General features: G+C 42.0%; 1 protein-coding gene across 4 annotated transcripts in view; it reads right to left on the reverse strand.

Annotated features, from left to right (window-relative positions):
* LOC112582025 (P antigen family member 3-like) overlaps positions 1 to 26,431 on the reverse strand; it is a 461,263-nt gene extending 434,832 nt beyond the window's left edge. For 2 of the 4 annotated variants that reach the window (XM_045164541.1, XM_045164540.1), the window contains exons 1-3: positions 26,335 to 26,431; positions 25,305 to 25,384; positions 24,690 to 24,831 (exon numbers count right to left, since the gene is read on the reverse strand). In XM_045164541.1, coding sequence (XP_045020476.1) covers positions 24,690 to 24,831; positions 25,305 to 25,384; positions 26,335 to 26,416 — 304 coding nt within the window. In that variant the 5' untranslated portion in view covers positions 26,417 to 26,431. The other 2 variants (XM_025275892.3, XR_006640662.1) reach the window with 2 other exon arrangements.
* Between the last annotated feature and the right edge of the window lie 389 nt (positions 26,432 to 26,820).

Raw genomic sequence — 26,820 nt, forward strand, 5'->3', positions numbered from 1 at the left:
ACCCCTCGCTCTCACACGTTCCTTCTCAGGATCAGGTTCTCAACAGCAGGACGCCAATGCAGTGCCTCCCATCCTCAGCTCGTGCGAGAGGCCGGGAGTGGGCGGTGGTCGGCCTCCCATCCTTAGTGTGTGTGGAATAGAAGGGTAAAGACCACCGAGAGGAGTCCTCCAGCGTCCTACAGAGCCTACCCATCTTTCAGGGGTGAGGAGTTGGGGGGCCTGGTTTTGACGTCACAAAGATGGGACATTTACCCCTCCCTTCCTTATAGAAGGACCTTCCTGCGTATTCCCTGGGTTGTAGTGGATTGAGAGGGAGCCTGGAATGGCCTGAAGACAAGAAGGTTCCTCCACAGGGACAATGCAGTAGGGCGGGGGGATTCGGAGAAGAGGAGTTAGTGCCGGGTCCTCTCAACCGCGTGCCCAGAGGTCCTCTCCCAGCAGCTTGGAGGCTAGGAGGGACCATCCTTGCAAGAGTCGCAGGAAGTTTCCTTCCACACAGATGACAGCTGGTGAGGGTCGGCTCTTGGGCTCGGAAGGCGGGGGCTTCTCCCTGATGCCTGGTAATTTGTGTTGTCGCCTGTCCACGTGAGGAGCAGCTCCTGTTACTTGCATGTTTTTCTACCAATTGTTACTAGTAACAAACTAGGAAAGAGTAAAAGCAAACTATTAGAGACACTGGCTGTATTTCTACTGATTGAAATTGGGAGAGCACCACAGACCTGAAGATCAGACTGCCAGGAAGGTGGTTTTGCACTGTACTTCATTCCACAGAGAGTAGTAGAGAAGTGACAGTGGGGACCTTTGCAGGGGGGAAAACATTTAGGGGCAAATCTCGTCGACAGAAGAGGAAATGATTATCTTTGTGACTAGCTAGTTTCAGGAGAACTGACTTTTAATCTCCATTCCTAGTCATGAGACAGAAAACAAGGAGTTGGATGGTCTGTGTCTGCCCTTTAATGACAAGGAGGAAGGTCTGTACTTGACCTTGTGGTAGGTAAACCCAGGAGTCACTGGACACTTTGGATGAGTCTTACCGAATTCAGACGGGGAAGGGTGGCTTTTCATGGCTTTGCATTAAGTCATTTTGGGGACATGAAAGTTTGCAGAGATTTCTTTACTGTGGCTTTTCTTAACAGCTCAGGTGAAGTTGAACTTGGTCATCACTTTAAAATGAGCATCTTGCATGCTGGTCCCAGTAGATAAGTATAAAGGCAGAGAGGTTCGAACACCCCTCACCTTTTAAAATTGGATTATAATTGCTTTAAATGTTGTGCTAATTTTTGCTGTAGGACAAGGGTGAATCAGCTATAAGTGTATACATATATCCCCTCCCTCTTGAACTTCTCTTCCACCCCTGAACCCCACCCCTCTAGGTCATTACAGAAAACCAAACTAAGCTTCCTTTGCTATACAGAAGCTTGCCACTAGCTATCTATTTTACACATGGTAATCTGTATATTTCAGTGCTACTCTCTCAATTCAATCCATCTTCTTCTTGCATGCTGTGCCCATCATTCTCTTGTCCATGGCTGAGACTCTAATCTTGCCCTGCAAATAGGTTTATCTGTACCATTTTTCTAAATTTCACATATATGTGTTGATGTAGGATATTTGTTTTTCTCTTTCTGATTTATTTCACTCTGTATAACAGACTCTAGCTTCATCCAATTCACTAGAAATGACTCAAATTCGTTCCCTTTTATAAATGATGAATATTCCATTGTATACATGTACCACATTTTTCTCCATTCATTGACAGACATCTATGTTTCTTCCATGTCGTGGATATTGTAGATACTGGTTCAAGGAACATTTGGGTACATGTGTCTTTCTGAATTATAGTTTTCTCAGGGCATATGCCCAATAGTGTGATTTATGGGTCATATGGTAGTTTTATGGGCTTCCGTTGTAGCTCAGCTGGTAGAGAATCCATGTGTAGTGTGGGAGAACCCAGTTCAAATCCTGGGTCGGGAAGACCCCCTGGAGAAGGGATAGGCTAGCCACTCCAGTATTTATGGGCTTCCCTGGTGGCTCAGACAATAATGGATCCGCCTGCACTGCGGGAGACTGGCTTCGGTCCCTGGGTTGGGAAGATCCCCTGGAGGAGGGCATGACAACCCACCTCGATATTCTTGCCTGGGGAATCCCCATGGGCAGAGTAGCCTGGTGGGCTACAGTCCATGGGGTTGCAAAGAGACGGACACAGCTGAGCAACTAAGCACAGCACGTGGTAGTTTTATTCCCGGTTTTAAAGGAAATCTCCATACTGTTCTCCATAGTGGCTCTATTAATTTTCATTCTCACAAAGAGTATAGGAGGATTCCTTTTCTCCACATCCACTCCAACATTTATTGCGCGTAGCTTTCCGATGATGCCCACTCTGACCGCTGTGACAAGATACCTAATTGTGGCTCTGATTTGCATTTTTCTCACGATGAGTGAGGTTGAGCATCTTTTCATGTCTTTGTTGACAGGTTCCGTTTTTACTCTGGAAGTAATAGACACTTGAACATCACTGTATAGGTTCTCAAAAGGTTTGGGGTTTTTTTGGTAATCTAAATGAAGGCAGCAAAAAGGAGTCATTATTGCAGAATATGATTATCATCCTCTTCGATTGAGGAAACTAAGTCACGGAGAGTGTAAGTAACTTGCCCACGGTCACAGAAGGAATAAGTGGTGGGACCTTGATTCAAATCTAGGTATCTGTGGCTTCATCACCTCCCAGCTCGGCACCACAGGCTGGTGGTTTCCAGATCCACACATCAGGCTCAGCACTCTCTTCCTGACTACAGACTTCCCTAGTCAACTGACAAGGCTGCAGGGAGACTGCACTCAACAAGTGCTAGGCAACTTCTGGGACACCAGAGATGCCTTCACAGGAGAGAGATGTGTAAGACACACTGGGTCCCACATGCCTCTTCCCACCCCCTGGAGGGAGTGAGGAGCTACAGGAGGTTCTAAAGGGGGCTGTTTCTCTGAGAGACAGGCTGATGGACTGTCATTCTGCATGCATGTGACAAGAAACACTTGTTCCTTTGAGTTTATTTCTCTTTACGGTTGACAATACATACCACATGGTGAAAATACACAAAGCAGATATGTAAAACCAAGCAGATATATGGATAAGCAGATACATTCCCATTTTACAGACGGAATACCTGACAGTAAGACAGCACTTCTTTGTAAAAGGAGAACATTCTCCTAGACTAAGGCAATGAAACAGGAAATTAGTCTTTTTCTTAATTATTAGTCTCATTCCTCCTATCACAGATGAGGCATCATGGGCACAGAGAAGTTAGGTCAGCTCCCCCAAGTCGTTCTGATAGTATGTGTTTGAATCCCACAGACAAGGAATATTCAACATGTCCAAACTGCACCCATTCCCTACCCTGCACCCCACACAGCTGCACCTCCTTTACTGATACCTGACTCAGTGCAAGGCAGCCTTCTCCCAAGCTGCTTAAGCCAGAGATGCTTAAAGCCATCCTTGACTGCTGCCTCTCTCACCACACTCTCAATCATCAAGCCTCACCTCTCTGCCTCCTAAGTCTAAGTAAGATTCTGTTCCTTCTCCCCATCAGCACAGTGAGTTCCTTAGGCCAGGTCACCCTCATCTCTCTCCTTGACAAGCACCAGCAATCCTGATGCTTTCCAACACATGGTCTGTCCTGCTGCCTGAGAAAGGGAAGCTTTCTTCAGTGCAATCTGGGCATGACACCCCTGCTCAAAACTCTGCACGGGCTGCCTGCTGCTCTTAGGATACTGTCCAGCCTCCTGGACTAGGTGCAGCAGGTCTTGTCTTTCCCCACATGCCCGATCTTCACCAGACACCCTCCTTCTGCTCCATGCCCCACTTGACATTCCAGCCACTCAGATGGCTGGTTCATCTGATGCTCCAGTTCATCAGATGGATGGTGTGCTCAACTCCTACTCCCTAGCCACCCCCCGTCCCCTCTCACCCCTCCCCACCCACCGATTTCACAATCTCACTCCTGCCTTTGCCTCCATCTTAACATGCCCTTCCTCCCTCCTCATCTGCCTGATTCCTTCTTAGGTTCAGCTGTCAAGATGGGTAGGGCAATTTCCATTTTTCCTGGGAGTACCTGAGATTTGATATTTTTACCAAATGGAAGGTGGTGGAGATTTCGCTATGAATCCCTGCAGCACAATGGGCTGATGAGAAATGCAATCTGATGGCAGAGTTTGTCTGGGAAAGGCTTCCTTGCTAAGAATAGGATACAGACAGAAAAGCTCTCCTTGTGCTTTATATGGGCCCATTGTTGTGTTTGAATATGGCCATTTGAATTTGGTCACAGTTTTGGAAGCATAAAGGGATCCAGGGTGACGACCTGCTTCACAGTGAGGAGGGATAAACCGAAGCATGGAAATTTCAAAATGTCACTTTAAGGTGTCTGTGACCCAGTACATGGAACAGGATTTGAACCGCCCTACCCATACACTATGTTTTGCTGAGATTTTCACTATTTTTCACTCTATAGTCTGAGTTCCTGTTAGGACAAGATGAAGCATATTAATACATCCTCCCTATGGAGGGGTTTGATTTACTAGTCCCTGTGGTCATCAGGGAGGGAAGGGTGAGCTGCCAGCTCAGTATGGGGACCCTCCTAGGGAATGTCACAGCACCTTCTTGCAACTCCTCAGGTGTCTCTACCTGGTGCCATCAACCCATGGAGGGAACCGCCAGTTCCTGTGATGGCCAGTGGAGGGAGTGACCCCACTGCTGCTTCTACCTGCTACAGATTCAACTGTGATGACTAACTTCCTTCACTACAACTCCTCTGAGCAGAACACACCTAAATATGAAATGAAGTGTGTGCCAGTGGTATGTAAAGCCAATTAAATAGTTGGACATGGCACCAGTTCCACCACCCCCACCCCAACCCTCACCCAAATGAGAGAATGGAGTAGAATCTCAGGGGCTCTGGCATGCCTCCCTCCCCACTGACGTGTCTGTAACACAGGGCACAGTGTAAATGACTCACCTGGAGCCTACTTATGGAGTTTGTGGGAATCGAGCATTTGCGGTTTTATTCTCCACAGACCCAAAGGGGTAAGGATGAACCCCAGCCTTCTCAGATACAAGGAAAGAAGCTAAAAGAGCTTAGGTGGCTGATGCAGTAAAAGCTGGATCTGGGAGTCATGCCCTAGTTTCTCTTGAGTGCAAAGCCAGTCTTCTCTGCAGTCACAAGAAGCCACATGTGTGGCTTGTGTTTCAGTTACTGAGATGCAGATGTTGTTCCATGAGAGGAGAGCCACCATTGTCCCTGTCTCCTGTCCACTTGTGAAACACAGGTACCCAGTAGGGCAAAGCCACCCTGAAAGGTTCTAAGCCCCTTTGCGTGTGCACCTTAGGAGGAGCTGCGGTGAAGCCAAGAAACTGGAGTCCACTGGTAGGAAATGGTTGCTCCAGAGGCAACACCAAGCAGGACTTTAACTTCCCCTGCAGGGAGGCACTCTGCCATATCAGAGAAGCTTTGCAACTGACCCCAGCCCCAGTTATGTCTCCACCAGTCTCACTCTATCAAGTGTAAGGAATTGGGGAGGGCAGTCCTAAGATGGCAGAGGAATAGGATGGGGAGACCACTTTCTCCCCAAGAAATTCATCAAAATAACATTTGAGTGCTGAGCAAATTCCACAAAACAACTTCTGAATGCTGACAGAGGACATCAGGCACCCAGAAAGGCAGCCCATTGTCTTCGAAAGGAGGTAGGACAAAATATAAAAGATAAAAAGAGAGACAGAAGAGGTAGGAACAGAGATCCATCCCAGGAAGGAAGTCTTTAACAAGAAGTTTCCAAACACCAGGAAACACTCTCACCATGAGTCTGTGGCAAGCCTTGGAACCTCAGAGGGCAACATAACCGGGAGGAAAAATAATTAAATAGTTAAAACCCACAGATTACCTGCCTAAAGGCAACTCCCAGTGGAGAAGTGGAGATGCTTGCATCCGCCACTAGCAAGCGGGAACTGGCGGGCTGCATTACTTAGGATAAGGGCTGGGCCTGAATGCCCCGAGGGCAATCTGAGGGAACTAACTTGAGATAGCAATCCAGACTGTGGGATAGCTATCCCGCGAAAAGCCCTAACCTAAGACACCACCAGGCCTGTTCACAGAACAAAGGACTGAGCAGAGCTAGCTGGCTGTGGACTGGCCCATGCCCTGCCAGAGACAGGCAGGAGAGGGCAACCAGAGCTGGAAGCGGGCAATCACAGCCCCAGAGAGGCATCATCTACCAAACTGTAAGCAGGCTTTATTGCTAACCAAGACTTCTTGGGATTCTGGACCTTTGACATCCACTGGGAGGGTCGCAGCCAGAGATCAGCTCCCCAGAAGAGACACACAGCATACCTGAGAAGGCCCACTGGTTGTACACCCAGAAAACCGAACAGCTGGGAAGGGGGAGGCGATAAGACACAGCCCCCAACTGGGGGCAACTGCGCTTGCCAAGCACCTGGTCACCTGAGCTGCTCAGACCGGGCAAGGGTACAAAACGCAGGCCCAACCAAGTCTATGCCTTTGTGAAGTAGTTGAGAACAGGAACCTGAGCGGCTTAGACCTAGGACGTGCATGAAATCCAGGGCCCATCTCAGACAGTTCCTGGCAGAGCAACCTAGAGCCTAAACAGTGTAGACTGGGAAAGCACACACCCCATCGGTGGGGACAAACTCAGTGTGGCCTAGACACTGTGCGCACTCCCCACACAAGCCAGTGATATTTGTTTGCAGTGTTCCTCCCTCCCCGCAGCACGACTGAACAAGTAAGCCTGAAAAAGTGACCACCACCGCCCCCTTGTGTCAGGGCGGAAATTAGACACTGAAGAGGCCAGCAAACAGAAGCTAAAGTAAACAGAGGGAACCACTTTGGAAGTGACAGGTGCAATAGATTAAAACCCTGTAGTTAGCACTGACTACACAGAAAGGGGCCTATAGATCTTGAGAAGTATAAGCCGGATGAAGGAAGTATCTGAAAATGAACTGACCCCACACTGTCCACAACAACACCAGAGAACGTCCTAGATATATTTTTACTATTATCATTTTTAAATTGTTTTTAATTTTAAGTCCTCTATTATTCCTTTAATTTTCATTTTTATAACCTACTGCTACTGCTAAGTCCCTTCAGTCGTGTCCGACTCTAGCGACCCCATGGACTGCAGCCTACCAGGCTCCTCCATCCATGGGGTTTTCTAGGCAAAAGTACTGGAGTTGGGTGCCATTGCCTTCTCCATTATAACCTACTATTCTGTTGCAAAAAAAGAAAGACCCTATTTTTAAAACAAACTTTATATATACATATATATATATATATATATATATATATAAATTTCTGTGACTTTGTTTTTTTCTTTAATATTGTATTTTTGAGAATCTAACCTGCACTCTAGCTTTTTAATCTTTGCTTTTTGTTATTTGTTATCAATTTTGTACCATTAAGAACCCAGTCTTCAGTACCCATTTTTACTTGGGAGCAAGATCACTAGCTGGATTGCTCTCTCCCCCTTTGGACTCTCCTTTTTCTCCACCAGGTCACCTCTATCTCCTCCCTCCCCTGCTCTTCTCTACCCAACTCTGTGAATCTCTTTGTGTGTTCCGGGTTGTGGAGAACACCTAGGGAACAGATTACTGGCTAGATCTGTCTGTCTACTTTTGATTCCGCCTTGTATCCTCCTGGCAACCTCTGTCTCCTTCCTCACTCTTATCTCCTCTGTGTAACTCTGTGAACATCTCTGAGGGATCCAGACTGTGGAGAGCACATAGGGAAGTGATTACTGGCTAGCTTACTCTCTCTCCTTTTGACTTCCCCTCTTATCCTCCTGGTCACCTCTATCTCCCTCCTCCCTCTTCTCTTCTCCATGTAAGTCTGTGTACCTCTCCAGGCGACCCTCACTATGGAGAAACTTTCCATCATTAACCTAGATGTTTTATCATTGGTGCTGTATAGATGGAGAAGTCTTAAGGCTACAGTAAGAATAAGACTGGAAACCAGAGGCAGGAGGCTTAATTCCAAATCCTGAGAACACCAGAGAACTCCTGACTCCAGGAAACATTAATCTGTAGGTGCTCCTCAAATGCTTCCATACCTACACTGAAACCAAGCACCACCCCAGGGCCAAAAAGTTCCAGAGCAAGACATACCAGGCAAATTCTCAAGCAACACAGGAACATAGCTCTGAGCTTCAATATACAGGCTGCCCAAAGTCACACCAAACCCACTGACATCTCAAAAGCCATTACTGGACACTTCAGTGCACTCCAGAGAGAAGAAATGCAGCTCAATCCACCAGAACACTGACACAAGCTTCCCTAGCCAGGAAACCTTGACAAACCACCCGTCCAACCCCACCCACAGCGAGGAACCTCCACAATAAAGAGGAACCACAAACTGCCATAATACGGAAAGGCCACCCCAAACATAGCAATCTAAACAAGATGAAAAGGCAGAGAAATACCCAGCAGTGAAAGGAACAGGATAAATGCCCACCAAACCAAACAAAAGAAGAAGAGATAGGGAATCTACCTGATAAAAGAATTCTGAATAATGATAGTGAAAATGATCCAAAATCTTGAAAACAAAATGGAGTTACAGATAAATAGCCTGGAGACAAGGATCAAGAAGATGCAAGAAATCTTTAATAAGGACCTAGAAGAAATAAAAAAGAATTAATTATATAATGAATAATGCAATGGAATGCAATGGTGCTATGTCGCTTCAGTCATGTCCGGCTATGCGCGACCCCAGAGACGGCAGCCCACCAGGTTCCCCCATCCCTGGGATTCACCAGAGCAGAACACTGGAGTGGGTTGCCATGTCCTTCTCCAATGCATGAAAGTGAAAAGTAAAAGTGAGGATGCTCAGTCGTGTCCGACTCTTAGCGACCCCATGGACTGCAGCCCACCAGGTCCTCCACACATGGGATTTTCCAGGCAAGAGTACTGGAGTGGGGTGCCATTGCCTTCTCCGGAATAATGCAATAAATGAGATCAAAAACATTCTGGAGGGAACCAACAGGAGAATAACAGAGGCAGAAGGTAGGATAAGTGAGGTAGAGGATAGAATTCATATCTATAGGACATTTCACCCCAAAATAATGAATTTCACCTTTCTCTCAAGTGAACATGGAACGTTCTCCAGGATAGATCACATCCTGGGCCATAAATCTATCCTTGGTAAATTCAAAACAATAGAAGTCATTCCAAGCATCTTTTCTGACCACAATGCAGTAAGATTAGATGTCAATTACAGGAGAAAAACTATTAAAACTTCCAACATATGGAGGCTGAAGAGCACGCTGCTGAATAACCAACAAATCACAGAACAAATCAAAAAAGAAATCAAAATATGCATAGAAAGGAATAAAAATGAAAAAACAACAACCCAAAACCTATGGGACACTGTAAAAACAGTGCTAAGGGAAGGTTCATAGCAATACAGGCATACCTCAAGAAACAAGAAAAAAGTCAATGAGATAACCTAACTCCACACCTAAAGCAACTAGAAAAGGAAGAAATGAAGAACCCCACCGTTAGGAGAACGAAAGAAATCTTAAGAATTAGGGCAGAAATAAATGCAAAATAACAAAATAGACCATACCAAAAACCAACAAAGCCATAGCTGGTTCTTTGAGAAGATAAATAAAATTGACAAACCATTAGCCAGACTCATAAAGAAACAAAGGGAGAAAAATCAAATCAACAAAATTAGAAATGAATATGGATAGATCACAACAGACAACACAGAAATACAAAGGATCATAATAGACTACTATCAGCAACTATATGCCAATAAAATGGACAACTTGGAAGAAATGGACAAATTCTTAGAAAAGTACAAATTTCCAAAAGTGAACCAGGAAGAAATGGAAAATCTTAACAGACCCAACACAAGCATGGATATTGAAACTGTAATCAGAAATCTTCCAACAAACAAACGCCCAGGACCAGACTGCTTCACAGCTGCATTCTACCAAAAATTTAGAGAAGAGCTAACACCTATCCTACTCAAACTCCTCCAGAAAATTGCAGAGGAAGGTAAACTTCCAAACTCATTCTATGAGGCCACTATCACCCTATTACCAGGACCTGACAAAGATGCCACACACACACAAAAAAACTACAGGCCAATATCACTGATGAACATAGATGCAAAATCCTTAATATAACTCTAGCAAACAGAATCCAACAACATATTTAAAAGATAATACATCATGTCCAAGTGGGCTTTATCCCAGGGATGCAAGGATTCTTCAATATCCACAAATCAATCAACATAATACACCACATTAAGAAATTGAAAAATGAAAACCATATGATTATCTCAATAGATGAAGAGAAAGCCTTTGACAAAATTCAACATCCATTTATGATAAAAACCCTCCAGAAAGAAGGAATAGAATGAACATACCTCAACATAATAAAAGCTATATATGACAAACCCACAGCAAACATTATCCTTAATGGTGAAAAATTGAAGGCATTTCCCATAAAGTCAGGAAGGAGAGGGGTGTCCACTCTCACCACTACTATTCAACATAGTTTTGGAAGTTTTGGCCACAGCAATCAAAGCAGGAAAAAAATGAAAGGAGTCAAGATTGGGAAAAAAGAAGTAAAACACTCACTGTTTGCAGATGACATGATCCTCTACATAGAAAATCCTAAAGACTCCACCAGAAAATTTCTAGAGCTAATCAATGAATATAGTAAAGTTGCAGGATATAAAATCAACACATAGAAATACCTTGAATTTCTATACACTAACAATGAGAAAACAGAAAGAAAAATTAAGGAAACAATTTCATTTACCATTGCAACCAAAGGAATATATCTACCTAAAGAAACAAAAAACCTATATATATAGAAAGCTATAAAACAGTGGTGAAAGAAATCAAAGAGGACACAAATAGATGGAGAAATATCCCATGTTCATGGATTAGAAGAATCAATATTGTGAAAATGAGTATACTACCCAAAGCAATCTAGAGATTCAATGCAATCCCTATCAAGCAATCAATGGTAATTTTCACAGAACTAGAACAAATAATTTCACAATGTGTATGGAAATTCAAAAAACCCTGAACAGCCAAAGCAATCTTGAGAAAGAAGAATGGAACTGGAGGAATCAACCTGCCTGACTTTAGGCTCGACTACAAAGCCACAGTCATCAAGACATGGTACTGATGTGAAGACAGAAATATAGATCAATGGAACAAAATAGAAACCCCAGAGATAAATCCACGCACTTATGGACACCTAATCTTCAACAAAGGAGGCAAGAATATTCAATGGAGAAAAGACAATCTCTTTAACAAATGGTTCTGGGAAAACTGGTCAATCACTTGTAAGAAAATGAAACTAGAACACTTTTTAGCACCATACACAAAAATAAACTCAAAAAGGATTAAAGATCTAAATGTAAGGCCAGAAACTATAAAACTTCTAGAGGAAAACATAGACAAAACACTCTCCGACATAAAGCACAGCAGGATCCTCTATGACCTCCCAGAATATTGGAAATAAACACAAAAACAAACAAATGGGACCTAATTAAAATTAAAAGCTTTTGCACAACAAAGGAAACTATAAGCAAGGTGAAAAGACAGCTTTCAGAATGGGAGAAAATAATAGCAAACCAAGCAACTGACAAAGAATTAATCTCAAAAATATACAAGCAACTCCTGCAGTTCAATTCCAGAAAAATAAATGACCCAATCATAAAATTGGCCAAAGAACTAAACAGGCAGTTCTCCAAAGAAGACATACAGATGGAGAACAAACACATGAAAAGATGCTCAACATCACTCATTATCAGAGAAATGCAAATCAAAACCACAATGAGGTACCATTTTATGCCAGTCAGAATGGCTGCAATCCAAAAGTCTACAAGCAATAAATGCTGGAGGGGGTGTGGAGAAAAGGGAACCCTCTTACTCTGTTGGTGGGAATGCAAACTAGTACAGCCACTATGCAGAACAGTGTGGAGATTCCCTAAAAAACTGGAAATAGAACTGCCATATGACCCAGCAATCCCACTGCTGGACATACACACCGGGAAGAGCAGAATTGAAAGAGCCACGTGTACTCCAATGTACATTGCAGCACTGTTTATAATAGCCAGGACATGGAAGCAACCTAGATGTCCATTAGGAGACGAATGGATAAGAAAGCCGTGGTACATATACACAATGGAATACTACTCAGCCATTAAAAAGAATACATTTGAATCATTTCTAATGAGGTGGATTAACCTGGAGCCTATTATACAGAGTGAAGTAAGCCAGAAAGAAAAATACCAATACAACATACTAATGCATATATATGGAATTTAGAAAGATGGTAAAGATAACCCTGTATGCGAGACAGCAGAAGGGACACAGATGTATAGAACAGTCTTTTGGACTCTGTGGGAGAGTGTGAGGGTGGGATGCTTTGGGAGAATGGCATTGAAACGTGTATATTATCATATGTGAAATGGATTGCCAGTCCAGATTGGATGCATGATACAGGGTGCTCGGGGCTGGTGCACTGGGATGACCCAGAGGGATGGAATGGGGAGGGAGGTGGGAGAGGGGATCAGGATGGCAAACACATGTATACCGTGGCAGATTTATGTCAATGTATGACAAAACTAATACAATATTTTATAGTAATTAGCCAAGAAAATATAAATAATTTAAGTGAAAGGAATGAAATACAGTTGAGTTTTGTACATTGAATCTGGTGAATATTTCATGGATGTGTACACAGCTTTTTACATTTCAAACATACCACAATAAAGTGGTTTAAGAAAATAGAGATGAAAGAAAAATAAAGGTATGCCCAAATTAAAAAAAAAAAAAAAACCCTCAGGGAATTGGTTGGTAGATGTGGCTTACAAGAAAAACTAAAGGAAGTTCTTCAGGCTGCAATAAGTGAATTTAGATGTTAAGCAGAATCCATGTGAAAAAGCAAAGAGCACAGGAAATGGTAATTATATGAACAAAAATACTTTATTAATACGCATTTCACTCCTTTCTGCCTGTATTTAAAAAGCAACTGTCTAAAACAGTATCACAGAAATTATTGTTGTGAAAGTGGTAGTTGCTCAGTTGTGTCTGACTCTTGGTGACTCCGTTACTGTAGCCCGCCAGGCTCCTCTGTCCGTGGGATTCTTCAGGCAAGAATACTGGAGTGGTTAGCCATTCCCTTCTCCAGGGGCTCTTCGAGGGGTTGAACCTACGTCTTCTGCATTGGAGGCAGATCCTTTACTGTCTGAGCCACCAGAGAAGCCCAATTATTGTTGGGCCAAGAGCGCATGGAATGGAATGTATTTGCTGTAACAGCACAAAGGAGGTGGTTGGGAGCAAAGCTGTATTAGGTAAGGAAACAAGTCTGGATGGTGTCAGATCCATACAAACATATGCAAAGAATCAGAAATCATGACAAAGAAGGTGAATATAACAGAAGCTATAAATAGATACCTGATATCCTGCCTTATATCAGCTTTTCATCACATAACATTTTATATAATATAATAATGATAAGAGTGTGTTAATGGGATTACCCTTTATAGATTTACTATATATGTGACAATATGAGGAAAAGAGGGAAACCCGAATAGAGTGATATAGGAGTAATGTTTCAGTATCTCATTAGAATTTGTGTAAATTTCAAGTTGATTGCGATAAAGTAAGATGTTTACAGTGGCATACAGCTAAGGAAAAAACTTTAAGGTAGTGGAAAAATCCGTAAAGAGTTTAAAATGCTGCATTATAAAATATCCATTGAATGCAAAAGAAAGCAGTAAAATGAGGTCCATAGAACAAAACAACATGAGACAGGAATATATATTGGCAGATGTAAGTCTGTATCAACATTAAATGTGAATAGATAAAACAATCCAACCAGAAGGCAGACGTTGAGAGACCAGTTTTTTTTTTTTAATCCAACTGTGTATTGTCTAAAGAGGACACAGTTTAGATTCTAAGATACATAAATTACCATGTATGTGTGTGTGTGTGTTCAGTCGCTCAGTCCTGTTCAACTCTCTGGGGCCCCATGGACTGTAACTCGCCATGACCCCTCTTCATGGAATTTTCCAGGCAAGAATACTGGAGCGGGTTGTTATTTCCTACTCCAGGGGATCTTTCAGACCCAGGGGTCCTACCTGAGTCTCCTGCATTGGCAGGTGGGTTCTTTACCACTAGCGCCACCTGGGAAGCCTTATATGACCCAGCAATTCTACTCCTAGACAATTTTACCCAAGAGAAATGAAAACATGCCCACACAAACACCTGTACTCAAATATTCCACACGTGTATTCCTAATAGCCAAACCCAGAAACAGTCCAACAAAGGAACACTACACGGCAATAAAAAAAAAAAAGGAACTACTAATGCATGTAACACCAAGGATGCATCTCAACTGTGCAAATGAGAGAAACCAGATGCAGAAGGCTACATATTATATGATTTCATGTCAATGGATCTCTGGAAATGGCACAACTGTTGGCACAGAAATGTATCCGTGGTTGCCAGGGTATAGGAGTGGAGGAAGGAGTCTGATGGCAAGTAGCCCAAGGGAGCATTTATGAACAATGAGACATTTTCTACATTTTTATTGTGGTACCATTTACACCACAGTATACATTTGTCAAAAAAAAAAAAACCAAAACAAAAATAATTTAAAAAATGTAAAAACAATCTACAAATGGTAATATGTTAAAGTGTTGGCTTTTATTGTATATAAATTATACCTCAATACTTTTTTTAAAGGAAAAGGAAATTTTAAGTATTTAAGTATTGGTTATTGTATCCATCTAGACCATGAGCTCAAAAACATAAAAATCATATTTTGGAATTCTTCTGAGACCTGGCCAACTTCCAGGATTCCCCATGACACCTTTGTACTCTTATGACAGGACACAGAATCTTGGTCTAAACCATGCTGACAATTCCCTCTCCTTCACCTCAAGTCCAAATTCTTTCTGAGTTCTGTCCATTTTACTTCGCAAACGTCTAATGTGTCTACATTTTCCCATGTCCACCACATCTGCTCTAGTCCAAAGCCTCCCTCCATTTAATTGTCAATCCCCTTCTAATGGGTCTCTCATATCCACTCAGGGTGTCTGTTTCCCTCATCCCGCCCTCTTCCTCCCTCTCTTACAGTTGCAAAACTGTCTATGACTTTGTAGATAAAGGCTACTCTCATATACAAGGACTTGAAGGCATGGTCTAGCCTCTGCCCACTTTGCTACCAACATCGAAAGGAGAGCTTCCTTTTCTTGTCTCTCTTATCAGGGTTCCTTCACACCCTCTATTTCCTAAGCTTCTCTACTTAGATTGTCCTCAATCTCTGAAGCCTCCTGGTTAGTAAACTCCTTCAAGCTAGGCTTCACTTTCAGATATACCACTTAGGTTTCGAGAAGGCAAAACAACCAAAGATCAAATTGCCAACATCCGTTAGATCATGGGGAAAGCAAGGGAATTCCAGAAAACATTTAATTCTGTGTCATTGACTATACTAAGACCTCTGACTACGTGGCTCACAATAAGCTACAGAAAATTCTTAAACAGAGGGCAGTACCAGACTACTCGACCTGTCTCCTGAGAAACCAGTATGTGGGTCAGGAAGCAACCATTAGAACTAGAGTTGGAACAAAATGACTGTTTCATAATTGGGGAAGGAGTACAACAAGGCTGTATATTGTCATGTTGCTTATTTAACTTATATGCAGAGTACAGCCCACAAAATGCCAGACTGGATGACGCACAAGATGGAATCAAGATTGCTGGGAGAAATATTGACAAGCTCAGATACACAGATGATACCAATCTAACGGCAGAAAGTGAAGAGCAACTAAAGAACCTTTTGATAAGGTTCAACACAGGAGAGTGAAAAAACTGGCTTAAAACACAACTATTAAAACACTAAGATCATGGCATCTGGTCCTATCACTTCATGGCAAATAGAAGGGGGTTAAGTGGAAGCAGTCCATCCTAAGGGAGATCAGTCCTGGGTGTTCATTGGAAGGGCTGATGTTGAAGCTGAAACTCCAATACTTTGGCCACCTGAGGCGAAGAGCTGACTCATTTGAAAAGACCCTGATGCTGGGAAAGATTGAGGGCAGGAGGAGAGGGCGACAACAGAGGATCAGATGGTTGGATGGCATCACTGACTCAATGGACATGAGTTTGGGTGAACTCCGGGAGTTGGTGATGGACAGGGAGGCCTGGCGTGCTGGGGTTCATGAGGTCACAGAGAGTCAGACACGACTGAGTGACTGAACTGCACTGAAGAGGAAGCAGTGACAGATTTCATTTTCTTGGGCTCCAAAATCACTGCAGATGGTGATTGCAGCCATGAAATTAAGACACTTGCTCCTTGGAAGGAAAGCTATGACAAACCTAGATTACATGAATTCTCAGGCACTTCAGTAGTGTCTGGCTCTTTACAACCCCATGGACTGAGGCCCACCAGGCTCCTCTGTCCAGGGGATTCTCCAGACAAGAATACTGTAACCGGTTGCCATGCCCTCCTCCAGGGGATCTTCCTAACCCAGGGATTGAACCCATATCTCCTAAGTGTGTTACATTACAAACAGATTCTTTACTGCTCGCCCCCGGGGAAGCCCATGACAAACCTAGACAACATATTAAAAAGCAGAGACATCACTTTGCTGACAAAGGTCTGTAGAGTCAAAACTACGGTTTTTCCAGTAGTGATGTACAGATGTGTGAGTTGGATCATTAAGAAGGCTGAGTGCCAAAGAATTGATGCTTTCGAATTGTGGTGCTAGAGATGAGCCTTGAGAATCCCTTGGACAGCAAAGAGAACAAACCTGCCAATCCTAAAGGAAATGAACTCTGAATATTCACTGGAAGGACTGATGCTGAAGCTGCAATACTTTGGCCACCTGATGCGAATAGCTGACTCATTGGAAAGGACCCTGATGCAAAAAGATTGACGGCAGGAGGACTAGGGGGCGACAGACGGTGAGATGATTAGATAGCATCACCAATCCAATGGACATTAATTTGATCAAACTCAGGGAGATAGTGTAGGACAGAGGAGCCTGGCATGCTGAAGGTCATGGAGTTGTAAACAGTTGCACACGACTGAGCAACTGAACAACGACCACCACCTCCACCTTACTTTTCAGCTTCCCCAAAGTGCCCCCGCTCCACTGTCAGCAGGGCTAAGAAGCTTTCTGTGTCTGTCAGTGGTAAAGGCTGATAGGTATGTCTTCACACACTCAGTGCCCCCTGCTTAGGTGATGGTGGGTCCTTAGAATGCTCATCACACCGTCCCAGAGCTCAGTCCAGGGAGCCTTCTCACAACAGTAATGGAGCACCTACCCTGGTACATAAATGGGAGTTGGAGCTGTTTACCCCTTCTCCATGTGTTTTCTCCCTTTACATTCATTTGCACATTTCCTCTTGAGTCACCGAATCCAACTCTGCTCATCCCCACCTGGTAACTGTAACAAGCGGCACCTGCATCTGTATCAGGGCGGGTGCATGTACCCCCTGCACTATGTATTTTCTTTCTCTCCCTTCAGAATCTCTAGACTCCCAGACACCACCCTCAAAAGGAGCAGTGATGCAGGGGAGGTTGTGACTCTGATCCACAGCCTGGGTCAAAGCACGACTGTGCTATATATAACCTCTTTCATTCTTAGAATGAACCTTATCTTCTAGCTTTCCTCCTGCTTCTTGGCCACCCCACTCACTGTTTTTTTTTTTTTTCCCCACTTAGGTCCATTCCCTGTGTTTCTCCTTTGCACTTCTTTTCTGTTTATGTGTCTGGTCCACCAGTGTGATATTCCCATCATCCACCTTATATCACTGGTCTTGTTATTTCAAGCATTGCAGATACGTCCTGAAACATGCTAGTAATCAATGTATGTGTACTAAATGAAGGAATGTTTTCTAATGACTGACAGGAAAAGCATCTCCTCCATGTAGGTGTCAGTATTATAGGTGTCATATTTGTAGCACCATACATAGTCTTGTGTCTTGTTCCAGACACTGTAGGGGTGTGGCTCTGTCTTCATGCCCTGGTGCCCTTGCCTGTCCCCACTTAGGCTATGTAGACAGGGCTAAACTGCAGGCTGACTTGAATCTTGGCGGAGAACCTCCTGATTGCTCTTGCAGCAAGGGGAGATAAGCAGCCTGATGAAGAGCTGCTATGAGGCCATTTCTCACCTGCCTCCTCATCCAGCTGGAGGTGACACAAAGTTGTTACTCATGCACCTCTGGTTTCAGTTGAACATAGGATGGTCTCCCAAGCCCCAGCTGAGATACAGCTGTGGACTACAGAGCTGCTCAGTGCCCTAGGGCGCAACTGTGGGCTCCTTCCTGGCAGAGACGACCACCTGTAGTGCCTTTACTGAGGCCTTCCAGTTCAGTGGCAAACCGTGGGACTAGGGACAAGGCAACTGACACCAGGGTCATATTGCTTCTGCACTGTCTGTAAGTTAGAATCTGAATCCATTTGGGTTCATTGTCTCCTTACTGGCCAAGCCCGTAGAAGGTGACAAGCCAAACTAACAACTGCAGTGGTGCCCTGAGTCCCTGTAGCTCCTGCGCTGTGACTTAGGAACTGGCTGCCTGACTACGTGACAGGAGTCTGGTGTTGTGTGATGTTGTGTGACCAGAATATTGGCTTATTTTCTTTGTCATCACACAAAGCAAGGAGCACAGTTTTCACTACATACTATGACTTAGGGTAGCTTTGCAGTCCTCATTAACAAACCCACCTTAGAATGGATGCCATATCTGATACCAGCTATTTAATCTGCTAATATAAATAAATATATTGTCTAAATCAATATTTATTTAGACAAAATATGTTTCTGAGGTCCAATTCATTTTAAAAGTTAACCTTATAGTCTACTTGAAATTCAAAATCTGTATCACTTGTGAGTGAACTGTTAATTGTAAAGGTAAATGTTTAAATGAAAAAATGGAGTAGAATAAGCCAAATCCATTTGCAGTGTAATGCCTATTTCACGTTATTTTGTTTATTCTTCATAACAAATATTTAGTGTAAAATTGTAATTTCCATTTTAGAAATGGGGAAACAGATCCAAAGGATGTAAATACCTTTCTCACCTTCACACAGTTGTGTGTCAGAACCAGTATTGATACTCTTAGCTATGTCAAGTGCTGTGCTTAGTCGCTCAGTCTTGTCCAACTCTTTGTGACCCCATGGACTGTAGTCCGTCAGGCACCTCTATCCATGGGGATTCTTCAGGCAAGAATACTGGAGTGGGTTGCTGTGGCCTCCTCAGGAGATCTTCCCAACACAGGGATCAAACCCAGGTCTCCAGCACTGCAGGCGGATTCTTTACCATCTGAGCCACCAGGGAAGCCCAGTTATGTCATGTCATAGCCAAGAAGGAGACAGAGCAGATAAAACTCAAGTCATTTTGTCTCAGGAAGTTCCCCTCATTCCTTTCCCTTTTCTTCTAGCTAGGATCTAATCTTGTCAGGCAGCTCCATGACCTAGGGGCTTTTTCACATACTTTTTGGTAAGATGGGATACTCTAATTAAAGCCTCAATTTGTCTTAAATTTGAGGTAGATTTGAACCTCCCATTTTCAGTCCTTTTGGACCTGGATTTTCATACCTCTGTAAGGGCACAACAGCTGCTATTTATAATCCCCTGTTATTCGCTAATCAGAGTGAATTCTGAATAGGTCCTTTGTTGCAGAAATATATTTTTTTGGTGCATGAGGATGCAGATGGGGGCTCAGAGACGTAAGCATTTTGTTCTTATGTTAGTCATAAGGATGTAAGGGAGGAATCAGACAGCTGGAGGACTTCCCTGTAGCTCAAACGGTAAAGAATCTGCAGGAGACCAGGGTTCGATTCCTGGGCTGGGAAGATCCTCTGGAGAAGGGAATGTCAATCCACTCCAGTATTCTTGCCTGGAGAATTCCATGGACAGAGAAGCCTGGTGGGCTACAGTTCGTGGGGTTGCAAAGAGTCAGACAGGACTGAGTAATTCGCACGCACACACACACACACACACACACACACACACACACAACTGGAGGGCTTCTGAGATCTGCTGACTATCAAGCCAGTGGAGGACATCATGGAGAAGAAAAGATGTTTGCGGCTGCTCTCTCCCTGCACGCAGAAAACCTTGGAAGGCAAGTCAGAAATGTATGAAAGATATGCTGTGCTATTTGCCATAGAATTTGACAGCAGTTTTTTTCCAGTCTCCCTACAACCTTTAACAATGGCTTTGGTATTCCATTTCTCTATAGGACAGTACAAACATACTACATTTTTAAAAATGTTTCTCTGTCAATGCTTTCATCAGGACACCGTATGAGATATGGGTGGCACGTTTTGTAAACCCATTTATTCAAGAGAAGACCAAAGGCTTTTATGAATTTTTTATGTGTGGGTATATATATGTATGTATATGCATTAACATGTAGATTACACCTAAAGAATATGTTATGACCAAATTTTTTTAACCCTAGAAGTGCAAGGGTGGTTTAAATGTATAAGGTTACCAGTGCAATTCACCACATTAATAGAAAAATGGAGGGAAAACAATTCTATCATCATCACAATTGATGCAGTATAAGTGTTTGATGAAAATTAATCGATATTCAAGACAGCAAACTAGGAATAGAATGGAACTTACTCTGATAAAGTATATCTACAAAAAAGCAATGTAAACAGGTTGAAATGGAGAAGATTTTTCATTTCCTATTCGGATAAATGCCAATTAGCACCTACTTTAGTCAAGAATATTCTGGCCAGGTTTGTTCAAAGCTGCAAAATGAGGAAGGGTTTAAGATTTAAGCCAGTAGAAACTGTTGATATTCAAATATAACTGTATCTTTTGAAAAGCAAAAATAATCTAGATCTAAATTTGTGGAATTAATATGCATATTTAGAGGAATTGTTGGACAGAAAATCTATATGCAGACATTCTCTCTCTACATACATCCTCAACTAGACAATAAAAATCACAAACCATCAATTTTCAATAACATTAAATGCCCACGGATAAATTTAACAAAAAATGTGCAATTAGAAAATGAAACTTTATTGACAGAACTTTAACAGTCAAATACACAACATAAGAACAGCATAGATGGTTTCAGTTTATCTTCTTTCAAGCAAATGGCTGCCCGTCACCTATAATATAAACATTAAAAAAGTTACTTAGCAGAACTTTATTTTGATGACAGGAGAGGTATACAAAGTTCACTGCAGTTGTAGTTTTATAAAATGGACCAAAACAGGAACACTAAGGGCGACCCTTTGGCTTACCTTCAGTTAATCCTCTATAGAGATTTTATAGACTTTTCAAGCATATTGCCAGTATTTTTAAAAACAGACTACTCTTCCTATTTATACAAGAAAATAAGGACACTGAGTTCAGAACAAATGAAATCAATGGAACCTATCAGAAGGTAGTTTTCAGTAGAAGGCAAAACTGTGTACACATTCAGTAAAATATCTAACAACAAAAAACACCCTAAGAAAAACAAAATACACAAAAACTGAAACAAAAAATCCCCCAAAAGTATCATTTAAATGCACTGGTTTGAAATAATATTCCGAATATAGGATAGCTAAACAGTTGTTCTCTCTGTTACTGCTTAAGTGAAGTAAATAAAAAGGCCAGTATTACATTTGTTTCTTCTCTACTGTGGAAAAGTGTAGACATTTTCATTTGCTCTAATTTATCTCTGATATGGTGGTTTTAAGTCGGTTAAACATTTGTCCCCCTTTTTACTTGTGGCCCTCAGGTAATTCTAAACGTTTCTTTTCTCCCTGGAAAGCATTCCAGTTGCTATAATACATTATATGGTGACACTAATTTTAAGCCATTACTATCACTGGCGACATGGTGACATCAAAATGTGAAGCAGAAATAGGTCTGTTTCTCACAGCCACACCAAAAAGAAAAGGAAAGAAAGAAAAAAAGGAGAGAAGAAAAGGGAGAGCATGAGGGAGTATGAGTGAGAGAGAAAAGCAAGTAGGAAGAGAAAGAAAATCTGGAAAAGCAGATTTTTTTGTTTCTAAATGATAATGGCTTTTGAGAGAAAACTGACCAATTTCAAAAGTTCATCCACGGTATTTGTGGTGTTTAGTTATTTAGTTACTGTGGGGTATGTTAAATAATATTTGTTTTTCTACCCTACTAGCCATTTCATCAATATTCTGAACATATTTGAGTTTCAGATTATACTGTTTTAATTCTGTAATATACTAACTGTTAGTGTCTTGTTCATATTTCTAATTATGTGTACTTGGGCTTTGTCCATTTGCTTCGCAATTATGTAAACTGAGAGGAATGGACTGGCAGTTTGGGGTTGACAGATACAAAGTATTACATTCAGAATGGATAAACAACAAGGTCCTACTACATAGCACAGGGAACTAATGTCCAATCTCCTGTGATAAATCACAACGGAAAAGAATATTAAAAAATGTGTGTGTGTATATATATATTAAAAATTATGTAAACTAGCACATTGTCTTTATTTATTAGTTGAGTTTATTTTCCTCTTCCTAACACTTCATACCTGTCTTATTAAGTATCTTTTTCTTTTTCCCTTAGGTTTATTCTGTTGTTCTTTTTCTTGCCTTTTATGTTGGATGTAGGATTTTATATTTATGTACCTTGTAATATATGTATTTTTCTTTTTAAATGCACACATATTTAGACTAAGATTTTTCTATGAGAACATTTTAATCATGTTCTGTAGTTACTTGAAAGTCATCTGAAAGTTGTGTTTTCATCTAATTTTTCTAATGGATTGGAAAAAAACGTAAAGTGAAAATATTTAGACGGCTAATACACAGTAAATTCTTCCCTAACTATGAAGTTCTTCCTTTAAGATCAGAACCATGCAATTCACTGTCAGCAATTTGGAAAACACGTATGTGAAAGATACTAAGTTGATTATGCGGGAAGAACTAGAGTTATAATCTTTGGCCTTCAAAACTTTTTAAACTCATGTATCAAAGAAGAAAAATAACATACTTGATATGGTTAGAGACAATTATATCATGAGGCTCAGATTTTTATTAGTTCTTTAAGAGTGAGAGTGGGGTATATGGCAAAACCTTCATAGTATTGTAAAGTAATCATCCTCCAATTAAAATAAGCAACCTCCCTCCCCAAAAAAAGACCAAACGTGGGGGCAGGTAGTGTGCTTAGCATATGTATCTTACTCACACCTGCCTTGAATATCACTGACTAAATGCACTCTCTCAACTTGACCAGCCACAGAAACAGGAAACTAGACTATCTTTGGCCATTTTATTATTCAGTCATTTCATGATTCCCTGGGGAAAGGATTTTAAATGCAACTATTGTTTTAAGAGCTAGAGAATTCAGAATTTGAGAGAATTTAACAAACATCAAGCAGAATGTTGGCTCATTTTCTTTTTTAAAAAATTAATTAATTGATTTTAATTGGAGGCTAATTACAATATTCTGGTGGGTTTTGCCATACATTGACATGAATCAGCCACAGGTGTACATGTGTCCCCCGTGAGAAAATGAAATCTCAATCCCCCTGTTAGAATTTGACTCAAGATGATATTTCATGATAAATACATCATACAAAACAGAGTATTTTTGTATGCATTCCATCAAAGAGAATCAGAGAATGCAAAAATTAGCATTGAAAAATCAGCATCTTTGTGTATCTGTTCTGATTTCACAACTTACATGAGTAAAGTTGAGTTTAGAAGTTAAGGGATTTCACAGAATCACACACATTTTGCTAAAGCTGGTACTAGAACCTACTTGGATGCCGAAGCATATTTCAAATAAACTGATATTTATTACAAATGCATTCCATATTTGCTACAAGCAGAAATTATAAAAGAACCTGAAAATTATTAGCTGTTGCTTAAAGTACTTATACTCAAGAGAAGAAAACGGTTTCCTAGTTTCATTTTGATATGGCTTTGATGCTGTCTGTTTCTTTGACAGTCTGTAAGTCAGGCACTCAGGCATCTGGGGTCTGAATTATCTTTCAAAGAATATGTGAACTCTATTATTAAAATAATAGTAATGTTCCCTCTATATTAGTAAAGAGATAATATTCTGAAAAACAGAAACCACATAAATTACTTTCTGAATGGATGACATACCTGCTTCTGGCATTTCAACAGGCTCTATATTTGATGCAAACTCCTCCCTGACATCAGGACCATCTCCACCTTCACCCCCAGTCTTTGCCAAAGCCAATTGCTGGAGAGCAGCTTCCAGGCCAGAATCTTTAAAAAAAAAAATGCATCAATTATATACAGTATAAACACACTGTAAAGCATTCAGTGTAAACAAGGGAATGATGATATTCATTCCCTCGGTGTTATGAATTAAAAGCCTTAGGTTAGTATGCTAAAAATGTGATGAATAAGAACCTCAGGAGCATTATTCCGGGAATGTTTTGCTGGAGAAAAAGGAAAGCAGAATTTTCCAAATGTTATTACTATTTTCCTTTTCCAGGGTTGTCCTCAGACACCTTAGTTGCTCCCTTCTCTTTGTCTTGAAAACAAGGGAAAATTTGAGCGACCACACTGACCTGTGAACTATACTCTCCTCAGTTTTTTAGGAACTGTCTGAAGTCCTTTTCTAATGTTTCCTTTCCTCTTCTTACTGGTTATGTGTTAAGGCATGACTCACAGATACACTTTACCTTCAAAGGGATCCTTCTCCTCTTCTTCATCACGATTCACTGGATCCTCTCCATGTACTTCTTCCTCCTTTCTAGGTGTGATATCCTGAATCTCAGCTGGTGGTTCCTCTTGTTGAGGTTGCTCAACACTGGGCTGCTCGTCCTAGTAGAGTGTGCATGCAAATAAAAACTTTTTGTTGTTAATACATCTAATAGCATAAATATACATAATACATAGATATATCTGAGCATAAGTAAACCTAACAACATTTTCCTAACACAATTCTATGTACTTACTTTTAATAATGTTACTTTTCCCACAGAGATGAGTTAGCTCCCATAAGAGTTACCCAGAAAGACTTTGGAAGTTATTCAAATCTATGTTGGGATGGAAGTATGCAGTCTGTTGTTAATAATCAGGAGGAGGGAGTCACTGGGCACATTTCCAGGGAATTTAACAGTATACTCATAGGCAACGCCAGACTGTAATATATCTGGATCAATGTTCCTTCCTAAGACAAAGTGTCACCCTTTATCAGCATGGAAGACCTTTATCACTGCATCTGTACTACTTAACATCATTTTCTCAAAAATAAACTTGTGCTAGTAGAAAACATCAAATGGCAAGGTACTCACAACCACAGGTTCATCCAGCTGGGAGGAATCTTGATCTATAGGTCCCAATGTTGAGGCCACTTGCCCACTCATATTTCTCCCTGAAAGCAGAATATGGTGATTTAGAAAATGTATTTAAGAGTACAGCTATATTTGATCACTTTATGATCATATGTTGACTTATTTTTTTTTAATGTGAGAATACTTTCAAAAGAAAACTCTGGTAAGTATGAGTGTACATGCATTTCAATTACACCAAATACAGTCGCTTGCAAAGCCATTTGTGTCTTTGCGAAGACGGCAGAGAAATCACATTAAGGTACACAAGAAGGCTGAATTTTTGGGAGGACGTTTGATTTCACAACAGAATTCTCCATCATGAAGATATTTAGTGAAATACTGCTAGGAATTTAAAAGCTCAGGACTAATGCTCATGTCACACTCCTATTCACCAGACCTATTTTCCCCAACTCCCTTGGAATTCAGTTGGAACACGAAGAAAGGCTCAGTCTTTACAGCCTGACTATGGCGATTTTCTCAGTGTCTGGGGCTGAGGTGAGGCTGCATACAGAGCAACCGGTCCACTTCTCTCTCGGCACCTTACCACAAAACCCATGATACAGTCACAACCCCACTGCGGTCCGGTTTCTAGGCCTTTCCTTAATCGCCCACCCTGCCCCCTGCCCAGGTCCCACTGCCAGCCCGATTCTGTGCTCTGTCGTCAGTTCCAGGGCCCCAATGAACCAGATATCTCAAATAGCACCCCCAAATCTCCCCCCACCATCATCCTACCCCCTGCCCTCCTCTGCCCACTGCCCTTCCTCTCCCGCCACCAGGCCATGAACTATGGCGTCGGGACACTTGTGAGGAGAAAGATGACGACCTCGAAGGCCTTCCTCTTCAAAGGCCCCAAATCGCACTGCCCGACCCGCCCCAAGCTCACTGGCTCCCCCTCAGAGGCACGCACACTTAAACGCCACACAGGACAGATCTGTGAACCTACTTGGTGAGTCTCAAGTAGTGACAAAGAACCGGGACTGAATAAACTGACCCGTCTCAGGCCCAACGCTCCTCACAGAACGCTCGGGAAAGGGTATGCGCACCAAGGCGCATGCGCAGCAACGGAGGCGCATGCGCAGCAACGGATGCGCATGCACACACCGCGCATGCTCCCTGAGTTGGGCATGTGCAGTGCATGTTGAGGTTTTCCCGCCACTGAGGTAGAACCGCAGGGTCTCTGGAGGATGAGAAAGGGGCTTGAAGACTATATTTTTTTTCCTTCCACTGCAGTCTTTCTTATGCATCCACAAACTGTGGTGATAGGTTGTCCCAGGTTACCCTTAGTGGAGAAACTGTCTCAGAAAGACAGTCATGACAGAAATAGATATTACGTTTTTTAATACCTACTTTTATACATGCTCTGATGAACCATTTCCTTTTCTGCTTCTGAGTTTTCCGTCATACTCTGAATGGCTTTACTCACTTCCATGGAATAAATACATAAATAGATACCTCTGGAATAAATACATAAATAGAT

Source organism: Bubalus bubalis, chromosome X (genome assembly GCF_019923935.1).
Source record: "Bubalus bubalis isolate 160015118507 breed Murrah chromosome X, NDDB_SH_1, whole genome shotgun sequence".
NCBI lineage: Eukaryota > Metazoa > Chordata > Mammalia > Artiodactyla > Bovidae > Bubalus > Bubalus bubalis.